The following is a 12,413-nucleotide window of genomic DNA, read 5'->3' as shown; positions in this document are numbered from 1 at the left end:
GAGAGAGAGAGAGAGAGAGAGAGAGAGAGAGAAGTGTAGAGAGAAAAAAGAAGGCTTGGAATAATCACCATGAAGTATGTATAGAGCATCAATTAGGGAAGAATAAAAGAACTCCTATGCAGCAGCCAGGTAAGGGCTCAGTTGAGATTAAATAACAAATATGAAGTGGACAGAGAATTTATGGTTTTCTCCAGCAATATTTAATAGCTTGGAGGAGTGAGAAAGTTTGATGGTAGAGGTAATCCAGGCCTGACTTTAGCAAAGCAGAAGCACCAACAGAACAAAATCATAAGGTATTCAAGGGTAGAAGATAGTATATTATTGAATACACTATCAAGACTCTGAAATGAAGAAATGGAAGCCCAAGGAATTGAAATACCCTGACCAAGTTACATGTCAAAAGTTATAGAAACAGAATTGAAACCTAGGTCACCTGACTTGAAAGTCATAACTCTTGCAGTCCCCACCCTACTGCAAAGTAAGATCAAGAAGTAGCCAATACTCCACAGAAAGTCACAAAACTAAGAACATCATTTCTTAAGCATCATGTAAATGGTAGGAATTATGCTATATTTAACTTCTTTAGGGCCACTACTTTAAAGACATCATCTTTAAGACTTAAGAAATACTGTTGCCATATGTCTTATCCCTTAATTCCTAGAGTTTCTTGCTGCAGTATGTCCCTGTGTTAGCAAAGTATTTCAGGTAAAGGAGGAAAATCGGCTCACAGAGATGGCTTTTCAATTAACAAATGCACGATTGAGTTCTCTACCAAATTTATGGCACTAAAATTGTCAATATTCTTTCATCTCATTAACCTGGCCACAGAGTGAAATACCAAGCACCATATCTGTTTCCTGTTGTTATTTTTGCTGCTGTTTGGGGTGGGGGAGACACTCAGATGGTATCTTGTGTGTTTTCCATATTCTTCTATTTTTCCCCCAATTTTAATGTTGACAGTATTATTATTGCACATTTATAATCATAGGCTTATACATGGCAAAGTGAGTTCCTCAAGGGGAGGAAGCATTTCACTTTTGTCTTTGTATACCCACTGCCAAGCATAGTGCCTGGAACGTGAAAAGGTCTTAATAAATGCTTACTGATTGATTGAAATGATAAGGAAAAAAACCACTAAAGTAATCAGTAATTTCTGCCAGGACCTGACCAGTCCTGGTCAATCCCAAGCAATTCAGATCAGAGTAGGGTGGTTCTGCAGAAAACTCTTTTCAAATATAATTCAGTTGATCTCCAGAGAAGCAGGTAGGATTGGTATAGCAAATGGAGTTAAGAGAGATATAATATTAGAACAAACGTCCTGATTGACAGAACGACTGTGACTTTCAGGAATGAAGTCTAGAGGATACTACTTTTAAAATTTTCTGAAGACAATGCAGCTATCTCTCCTTCTCCTCCTCTTTAATTCTGTGACTAATATGTGGTGCAGTTGTACTATCTATCTAAGATATATGTGTATGTAGGTGTGTATTGATGAAAGAGCTCATTGTAATGACTTTAGCTATCATTCAATATCACATGAAAAAGCCAACCTCATCAAGGATGACCTTGATGTGTGTGTAGATTATTCTCATAAAATGTTTATATAGATGGAAAAGGAGGCATTTAGGCCAATAATTGTTGAGGTCCTTTTAATTGACTTTTGGGGTGGGGTGGGGGAGGGTATTAATAAGTCCTGAAATTGGTTTTCATGCCTTTAATATCTTCCCTTCCTTCAAATATCTTGTGAATTAATCCCTCAACTTCCTCACAATTCTATCACCTCCAGCATAGGCATCCTCTTTTAAGCATTTGTATTAATACTGCTATTTTCCCCATCTTTGTTCTCTTTTGCATCATTCAGACCTCCTCTATAAGGACTTTCCCAAGTCTCTTTGTTTGAGGCAATGCCCATTCAATGACTAAGTCTTTGATGACTCTGAAGGAAAGAGTGAGACTGGGGACTTTGCACAGTTCTGCCTCACTCAAATCTAATTCATGGGCAATTCAAGATATCACCCTCTTGATGTCATTGGTCTTTGAGAACAAAGGAAATACAGAAATAACAACCTCCCTTGTAAGCACATCTGGGGCTACAATATGAGTTTAAGGGTAAAGTAGCTTTACTGTCTTTGAGAATGAAAAAAGATTTTTCAGAGTTTCTCCACTTTTCTCCTTCTATGTTGACCCCTTTACATTTTCATTCTTCAGTGCCCTTAAGATCACTTTGCTTAGTGGAGTCTCTTTCCAAGCTTTCTCTAAGTTGCTTTTACTGTTTCCCCATTTTATGGAGTGGTATTGCTTATAATTATCTATCATCCCCCTATGGAAGATTTTACAAATTAGTTTATAAACAAAATCGAGGTGCCCTTGGCTGCCCATATTTCCCTTCTTGGCAAGCAAGTCAAATGTTTGCTAATTAAGGGACTTTTTTAGGATCTTTTGATCTCCTTGCTGTGGCACTTGATTTATATTTGACTTCTAAATGAAATTATTGTAGTCTGCATCTATATTATTTCTTCTAACCACATTCCACTTTTATCATCAATATCTAATTTAAATAGTCCAAGATAGAATTATTGTAATTGTACACCACGTCTTTTTTTTTTATCATTTTTATTATTTCTTCGAGCTTTGAACTAACTTGTACTTGAAAAAGTATTCAGCTGATTCAGTGGTGACTTACTTTTCACTACACTAACAAATCATTTAATGTTCTTAAAATATCGCCTATTACACTTTTGAATGTTATTCAGTGATAATCATGTCCAACCTCTTATTTCTTTTCTTGAAGAAAAGGGTACACAGGCATGGGATTTTTGTGGTGTCTACAAATCTGTGGCCTCATATTCTTTATTCTTTGTTACTCTTTTTTTTTAAAAAAAAAAAGCAATTGGGGTTAAGTAACTTGCTCGAGGTTACATGGCCAGGTGTTTCTGGGTGGGTACTAAGTGTCTGAGCCCGGATTTGATCCCCAGGTCATCCTGACACTGGGGCTGGTGCTCTTACTCACTGTGCTACCTGGCCACCCCATTTCTTGTTATTCTTACTTAATTTTTGCTACCAAATATCAAGGTTCACGTTGACTTATTTAAAGAGTCTTATCAAAGTAATATAGAATTTTCCTACCTCTTTCTCCTCTACCTCTTCTATAATAAATACTCGTAAATAAGCTGAAATTATTTTCGTGGTGGGGTTTTTGCATTTATCTTGGGAATAACCATGGGACAAGACTGACAAATGTCCCATGAAATGACATTCCTTGTTGCCTTGTTGTATGAGATAAACTCATTCTGCCAACTTTATCTGCTATTTCAAGGAAAACTAGTGTGCTACTTCCTTCCTTTCTTCCTATGTTCCTTCCTTCTTCCTTTCCTTCCTTCCTTTCTTCCTTCCTTCCTTCTTTCTTTTTCTTTCTTTCTTCTTTTCTCCATGCTAGAACAGCAGAAGTGGGGGCTGAGGCTCTCAGAATCACACAATTCTTGGATCATCTTATAAACTCTAACTCTGCACTGGTACTTTCAATGTGAGATTCTGCTGCTGACAATTATAAAGGTGATTGAATGCTGTTATTTTTTGTTTTGTTTTGTTTTTATCTGTTGTTGCTGTTCAATCACATCAGATTCTTTGTCACCCCATTTGGGGGTTTCTTGCAAAGATACTGGAGTAGTTCACCATTTCCTTCTCCTGCTCATTTTACAGATAAGGAAGTTGAGGCAACCAGGGTTAAGTGGCTTACCCAGGGACACACAGTTAGTAAGAATCTAAGGTCATATTTGAACTCAGGTCTTCCTGACTCCAGGCCTGGTGCTTTATCCCTTCTGTCACCTAGCTGCCCTTTATTAATCATAGATATAATTCAAATTACAATATAGTGGGTGTGTATTATGAGAGCAAAAACAGCAGACATTCCTTCCAGTTCAGCAGATAAGAGATTGTTCACTTGGTCAAATTAGTTTCTTAAAGTTTTTGGAGAAAGTATGCAACTATCAACCAAATTTTTTTTCTCATCTTTTTCTTACCCATAATTGACTCTTCTCACATTGATTCTACTGTTCACTTTTAATTGAGTTTACTTAAACCACCAAATACTCTGTTTGACTACTTAGCTGCAAAATGAAAGTAGAAAAGAATTCTTATCTCTTGGAAATGACCTAAGACCCTCTTACCCTTCTTCATTTGATTTGCTATAGTCCTTCTTGGCTAAAATCTCTGTTGGTTCTTTGACTTGCTTTGAATTTTTTATGCTTTTTGATCTCTTGATATAATCTTTCAACTCAGCTAAGAAAACTAAATCAATCTCTCCAACTTTCTCAAGTGCATTTAGAATGTTACCTAGACCTCTTTTAGGATTTGTATTGAATAGATTCTCCTAAGATCTTTGTTCTGGAAGGTTTGGGGTAAGTTTCTTGTTAACAGTTTTCTTAAACCTGAAAGTAATTTATATACAATTGCACTGCTATTCATCTGTTTGTATACATTTCTGGATACCTAATTTTGATGGTGTTGCGATTCTCCCCACTGACAGACTGTCATCCCTCTATAGCTTAACAAATGATCTCTGAGAGATACTATGGTCAAAAACTTCATCAGATTATGGTTGACCTAGTGATCATCCTCCTGACCTTAAACTGATTCTCAGACTCATATATACTCATATACACATACATGTACATATGTATATAGAAAGATATAGAGATACAAAAGTTATATATAATTATGTTATATATCACATAAAATATTGTTACATGAAAATCTATAAATTTCAAATATGTAACTATATAATGTATTCTGCATTTTCACATGTATGTATATATACATATGTACACAGTACATGTTTTTTACCTTTCTTTGCATCTATAGCTCTTAGCACAACACTTAAGTGTATAAATGCTTGTTGCTGCTGCTGCTGCTGCTAAATCTTAACCCCTGTGGGCTATGGTATTTATATATGTGAGCATATACAAATATATGTGTGTGTGTGCAGAGGTGGGTGAATATGTATGTGTATGTGTGTGAGCATATGTATGGATGCATGTATGTGTGTATGCACATATGTGTGTGGACACATGTGCGTGTGCACTGTGGGTGTATATATGTGTGTGCATGTGTATGTGTATGTATGTATTATGTATGTATATATGTACCTGGCCCATACTTGAATCTTTTTTTTCTTGAGTAGTACTATCCAGAACTTGAGCCTTGAATGGCTCAACCTTCTAAAAGCCAGATTTCCCTTTGCACCAGTCAAACTCAAATAGAAATGGATCCCTAATGCTGGCATATCAATTTCTAAAAATATCAATTAACTTTAATTATGTTGCATTGTGGCCGCTAGGTGGCGGAGTGGATAGATAGCCAGCCCTGGAGTCTGGAGGACCTGAGTTCAAATCAGTATCAGACACTTACTGGCTGTGTGACCATGGGCAAGTCACTTGTCCCTGTTTGCCTCAGTTTCCTCATCTGTAAAATGAGCTGGAGAAGGATGTGGCAAACCACTCCAGTATCTTTGCCAAGAAAACCCAAATGGGGTCACAAAGAGCTGGACATAACTGAACAACTAAACAACCACTAAACAAAAATGTTAGTTTTATGTATCAAAAATTTACTTGAATCGTATACAAAACAACACATGAGGACTTAAGATAGATGGATGAAACAGACGCTTGCTTAATTTCATTATGTTTTCTTTTATCAAAACTGACAATTCCTTATTTTTGTTTTGTTTTTGTGAGGCAGTTGGGGTTAAGTGACTTGCCCTGGGTCATATAGCTAGTAAGTGTCAAGTGTCTGAGGTCAGATTTGAACTCAGGTCCTCCTGAGGTAAATGTTCTATCCACTACCCTACCTATCTGCTATTAGTCCTTACTTTCATGCTAATAATTAGATGTTCTTAAACTTTCTTTCACTGGTATATATGCTCTACATCTTCAACTTGAGGACAGAAAGTTTGTTCTCTATTAATTTTGGATGCACCTTCAATGCCCAGTACAGCGTTCTACAAAGTGGTCCATGCAGAAAGTCTCGAGATCCTAAGACTAAAAGCTGAAAATTTCCCGAGAGGTCATCTAGTGTAAGCCTCTCATTTTACATATAGGGAAACTGAGGTCCTTGCAGTGAAGCAATTTTCCTAAGATAACACAAATAGCAAATAGATCCTAACTTCCTATGAACATCTTCTGACCTGAGTCAGTGTACTTTCTACCCCATCATAAAATATGTGCTCTCTTTCCAGAGCCTTTATTTACTGACTTACTATGTGGCCTTCAACACGTGTATTTTCTTTTACAAATTTCCTTCATCTGCATAATGGCAGGGATCATTATCTGTTAACTTATCACCACATCCTGAGATTCCTAAATTAATTTTGATCATATTCTCAAAACTTTTAGGGGGAAAATGACCAGCTATGATCAAAAAGAAAGAAAATTGTTTTGCTTCATTGTTTTTAGGGGGATAACTCAATATACAGCAATTTAGAGCAAGAATAAATGTTAGAGATAGACCTCAGTCTCTTTACTTCATAGATGAGGAAACTGATGCCAGACAGGTTATATGATTTGCCAAAAGTCACAAAGTGGCAGAAGTGAGACTAAGCCCAAGTATCCTGATACACTGTCCAGTGCTCATTCTAGTTCATTGGGCTGCTGATTTATATTTATATTTGATTTACATTAATAAATTATTAGAAACCACTCTTTAAACCATTATTTTGTGCCTACTATACTGGGCTAGATAGGAAGTAATCACTAGCTCACCTTTAGATGGTGTGTGCTGATGCAGTGAAGACCTACTTCCCCTGCAAAGACCATTGTAGCAGATTATGGATCATAGATTTAGAGTGAGAAGGTACCTTACAGGTCACTGAATCCAACCTACTCATTTTACAAATGAGGAAACTGAGGTTCAGAGTGGTTAAGCTAGCAACCCAGGTCAGTAAGTTTCTGAAGCAGGATTCAAACCCAGGTCTTCCTGATTCCCATTCCAAAGCTCTGATCATTAAGCGACGTTGCCATGTATGGCTTTGTTCATTGTTGATTTTTTTTAACCTTTATTTTCCTTTGCTCTTCTCTCTGCCCTCAGAGCAGGGGACAATTAGCACTCAAAACACAGTCCTAGACAGACCTCTTATGACTCCTCTCCTCCTGAGGAGCTCATCAACTCATTCCACAAAATTTAATTTCCTCTATCAGCCCTCTTCTCAACTCATGACCCATATCTACTGAACACACCCACTCACACTCTTTGCTGTACTTAAGCAAACCTACGGATTTCATTCTGGTCCACTTTCAAATCATTACCCAGGCTATACTTTCCACTAGGACACCCTCCCTATTCTTCTCCACCAAATCATCCCCAGCACAGATTGGCTGTGTAAAGCTCACCTCCCAACAAAGCCTTTCCAGACCCTTCCCAATAGTATGCAGGCACGGTTGTAAACTCAATAACAATTCAAAGTCATTCATCCCACTCAATTGCCCAGCACTTTTGCATTGGCAATATCCATCTCTGTGTACTTATGGTCGACTGTGAAGATATCATATGTGTCTATGTGTCTGCTGGCTCTGTCACTCTTAAGGTAGCTTCATAAATCATAGGTCTTGCAACTCTGAAGGACTTATGATGAAAAATGCATTCCATTCCCAAAGAAAGATGTGATGGAGTGTGAATACAGCTTGAAACATACTTTTTTCTCTCTTTCTTTCTTGAGGTTTTTTTTTTGTCTATGTTTTCTTTCACACATGATAATTATGGACGTGTTTTACATGACTATACATGTATAATTTACAAGAATTGGTTGCCTTCTCAATGAGGGAGGCTGGGGAGGGAAGAAGAGAGAGAATTTGGAACTCAAAGTTTTTAAAACAAATGTTAAAATTGTCTTTACATGTAACTTGGGGAAAATAAAATGCTAAATGAATAAATAAAATGGTAAGGGATTTCACAGATTAAGTGTAAGCCCTTCATTTTATAGAACAAGAAATTCAGAACAAGAAAATTAAGTGCCCTTTGACCTAGCAATACTACTTCTAGGATTGTATCCCAAAAAGGTCATAAAAATGGGAAAAGGACCCACATGTAATTTTTTTTTCAATTTTTGGAGGGCAATTGGGGTTAAGTGACTTGCCCAAGGTCACACGGCTTGTTTTGGTGTTAAATGTTTGAGGCCAGATTTGAACTCAGGTCCTCCTGACACCAGGGCCAATGCTCTATTCAATGAGCCACCCCAATAAACAAATTTTTTAAAAAAGAAAAAGAAAATTAAGTGACTTGCCCAAGTTACACAAGTAGTAAATTCAGAAGCATGATTTGCTGTTTTCTCTACAACTTTCCAAAATCAAGAATCCTATCTTTCTTCCTTGATATTAAAGTGATTTAAAAAGTGAAAGAATCATTCTCTTGCCCTATGGTAATGATTCACCTATAGTTGACTCACTAAAGAGAACACTGAATCTGGAATCAGGAAGGACTGAGATCCAATCTGACCTTACTCACTAGCTGTGAGACCCTGGTTAAGTCACATAATTCTGTCTTCCTTATGTTCCTTATCTGTAAAACATGGATAAAAATAGCACCTACCCTCCCAGGGTTATTGTGAGGATCCAGCGAAATAATATTTGTAAAGAACTTTGCAAACTTTAAAATGCTAATAATATTATCATTATTTATCCAGCTTTCAATTGTTTGGCAATATCACCTATGGCAAACAGAGTTGATGGACAGGAAGTAAACAAAGAATAGTCATAAGAGATGACGCAAAATCTACAACCCTAGAGCTAATTTGTGTGACTCAAGGTCACCTCAAGTTCTTTCTTCTTATCCTAGTTTGCCTTATTTTAGACATAATTCTAATATCCTGGACAGGGGAGAGGGAATGGAGGATCTGGTTTCTCTGTCCGCAAAAGATGAGAAAGAACAAATTAGAAGAAGGGAGATCTACAGGTAGAAACGGTGACATAGGATAAAAGTAACAGCTTAAAGCCTGATACTAGGGGTAAGACAGAAAAATTATACAACATGCACTAAGAAAGCAAGTGTTTTAAAGCTATTTAGACTGTAAAGGGCGAAACCCCACTAAGGGCTCCTCCAACCCTGGTTAAATAGGCCTTGTTGAGATCACTGTATTACAAGACAAGATAATAACAAGATAACTCACAATAACATTAGGCATACTATTGATAATGATACTGATAATTGATAATTATGACTCTAGATTACCATAAGAAAGTTAAATTATTTTCTACTTTATTCCCTAGGTCTCTGGGTTTCACTTAACTCCCAAAGCTTTTTTTTTTTTTTTTTTTTAACTATATGGCAAGTATTTGGCAACCAGCTTGGAAACTCCCATCATCCTTTATTGAGTGTGAGGTTTGTCTGAATCAACACTGTTTGGACAATGAGTTTTTGAAAGTAGAATGTAGGTTCCAAGACTGTCTCACTTTTATCTTGTACCCCCATACCTAACATAGTGTCTCATACATAGTAGGCCTTTAACTGAAAATTGCTAATTGATTGATTGTTATATAAAGTCATAAATTAACATGTCAAATGTTTCCATGTTGAATAACTAGAAGACTTCTGATGCTTAAACATTTTCCTCTTGTACATAATAGAAAAGTATAAGTTATCCATTTTTTTATGTTAAATGAATTTTGATTATGGTAATTTGGTGTTATAATTAAATTGTTTTCCAGAATTTTATTTTAATTGTATAGTTTCCATTAAAACAATTGAAAATAGCATGTACATAGTGTGCCAACAAAGTTCTTATGACCACATCTCCGTTCCCTCTTTTGGTAAATGTCCTGTAAATCTGATTTATTTCTAAGCTCCTCTACCATCATTGCACTGAAAACCTAGCCAGAAACAAAGTCTCATGTGTGTTGCACAAGTTCCTCTCTATGTTTTATATGAAAGCTCTAAATCTGACCTGCCCTGACTTTCTGAGGCCAGGTAGCAAACATTGCCACATCTCTCGATTTCCTTCCTGAGTGTTTGCAGTGGTAAAGAAAACTTTATAACAGAGTGCAAATGCAACAGTGTCTGTGTAAATAGTTACAGCGATCACCATATTTCTACCCAATTATATTATAACCAGGAGCACAAAATATATTTTATATCTGTATTTATATTTTGTGTTTATAGATTCAGCACAGTATCTGGCACATAACAGGGGCTGAAATATTTGTTTGTTGATTTACTGATTGAAAATGCATTTCCTCCAATAGGATTTGACTACCTATAACCCACAGATTAGGGGGAAAATATTATTGCTTACCTATGCTAACTCTTACTCATGTTCTTCCCTCCCTCTTCTAACCTTTCTTTCCCCTTTGTCTCCCTGGCCCAACTCCACATAGAGTTGTTGTTAAGGTAAAATTCAGAGATAAATCTAAAGAATGTAAGCTTTTGGAAAACAGAGACTATTCCATATTTATATTAGTGTTTAGCACAATGCCCGTCACATAGGTGTTTAATAAAGGACTGCTGAGTAGATGATTGATTAGTTAATTCATCTAGATTTGGAAGGTACTGTGGGGATCAGTGTAACTCCCTCATTTATTTTTTGTCTTTTTGGAGAGGGGAAGGCAGGGCAATTGAGGTTAAGTGACTTGCCCAAGGTCACACAGCTAATAAGTGTGTCAAGTGTCTGAGGCCAAATTTGAACTCAGGTCCTCCTGAATCCAGGGCCTATCCCAACCTAGCTGCCCCCCTCATTTTTTCAGATGAGGAAAATAAGGTCCATAGAGATTGTGTGACATGTCCAAGCTCATAATGTTATGAAAGCAAAATTATTATATAAATACAGGTCATTCTTTTAAGCACTTTCAGCTGGACTAGAAACAATATTCAGAATCCTACCTTTCTATTTTTTTTTTTTTTGGAAAGGGGAAGGCAAGGAAATTGGGGTTAAGTGACTTGCCCAAGGTCACACAGCTAGTAAGCATGTCAAGTGTCTGAAACTGGATTTGAACTCAGGTCCTTTTGACTCTAGGGCCGGTGGTGTTCTATTTGCTGCGCCACCTAGCTGCCCCCCTACCTTTCTTTAAAAACAAAAATGTTATGAGAAGCACAATTTTAGAACTGGGTCCAAGTGACTTACCCGAAGGCTCAGTATCATTTTCGGCTGGAGGCTGCAGAAGTTTGTGCACTACTTTTATTTCAGTTGGTGGGAGAAATGATGGCTCAAGGCTAATTTTAACCATTTTCTCCCCTGTGTGTATGTTGATTCTCCAAATGGCACTTGTATTCCATTCTGAATAGTACATATCTTCAACAAAGAGGGACATTCCAAAATAATGGTACCTATGGAACAGAGAAAGGGAAAAGAGGGAAACAAGATGGTTGTTCCCTGCCATGGCTTCATTAATATTTGTTTCATTTCAAAACAGACTGAAGTTTAATTACTAATGTCCCTATTTATTATTTTGAGTTTTCTCTATACAGGCATACTTATAAGTCACACTCATAAAATATATTAAGGTTTTTAAAATGCTTTCCTGATGACAATTTTGTGAAGTAGATAATGTATGTATTTGTTGTGTTCAGTCCTGTTTGACTCTTTGTGACCTCATTTGGGCTTTTCTTGGCAAGGATACTGCATTGGTCCTTCTCCAGCTCAATTTACAGATGAGGAAACTGAGGTAAATGGGGTTAAGAGACTCGTCCGAGGTCACACAGCTAGGAAGTATCTGAGGCCAGATTTGAACTCAGGAGATGTCTTCCTGACTCCAGGCCCTACAGCCGATTATCCACTGTGCCACCTACCTGGCCCTAGCTTATCTGTTACATTAATGTGCCTGTCTGCCAATAGAATATTTCTGGTCCCTTTTCTCTTCTGGAGAGTGAAGTTGAATCTTTCCTAGGCCTTGCCCTCCTCCTTCCTGGTAGAGTGGGAAGTGGGGAGGGGGGGAGGAGGCAGAGATGCTAGAGTGTGATCTTTTCTTTCCTCTCTACCCCTTCTCCTCTCTGGAGATTTAATCAACCTTATCTTTTAAAGACAATTAGCTCACTTTTAACCTAAAAGTAATATAATGGCAGCTAGATGAGGCAGTGGATAAACCCATTCAAATTTGGCCTCAGACACTAGCTGGGTGACCCTGGGCAAGTCACTTAACCCTGTTTGCCTCAGTTTCCTCATCTATAAAAATGAGCTGGAGAAGGAAATGACAAAGCATTCCAGTATCTTTGCCAAGAAAACCCCAAATGAGGTCACAAAGAATCAGACACGGCTGAAATGACTGAACAACAAGATCATGTCCCCCAGACACTCACCTTCCTTTTCTCTGACATTTTATAGAGTTTACACTAGGGACAATTGCTCAGAGTCCTCATGAAAATTCCTAACATTCCAGCAGTTTTGGCTTTGTGTCCTCATTTAAATTTTGTGTATTTTCCAAGAAATCTCAACTTCC

The 12,413-nt window shown here is 37.2% G+C and overlaps 1 protein-coding gene across 1 annotated transcript in view; it reads right to left on the bottom strand.

The window, feature by feature from the left end:
- EGF (epidermal growth factor) overlaps positions 1-12,413 on the bottom strand; it is a 170,101-nt gene that overhangs the window by 114,720 nt on the left and 42,968 nt on the right. Inside the window, exon 6 of the mRNA XM_069100262.1 lies at positions 11,102-11,304. Coding sequence (XP_068956363.1) covers positions 11,102-11,304 — 203 coding nt within the window. The remainder of the gene's footprint in view (positions 1-11,101; positions 11,305-12,413) is intronic.

The sequence above is a fragment of the Petaurus breviceps genome, unplaced genomic scaffold, assembly GCF_028583685.1.
Source record: "Petaurus breviceps papuanus isolate PSGF00001 unplaced genomic scaffold, PetGlider_PUasm1.0 126, whole genome shotgun sequence".
NCBI classification, from domain to species: domain Eukaryota; kingdom Metazoa; phylum Chordata; class Mammalia; order Diprotodontia; family Petauridae; genus Petaurus; species Petaurus breviceps.
The sequence above is the reverse complement of the archived record's forward strand: the minus strand, read 5'-3'. Positions and strand labels throughout refer to the sequence as shown.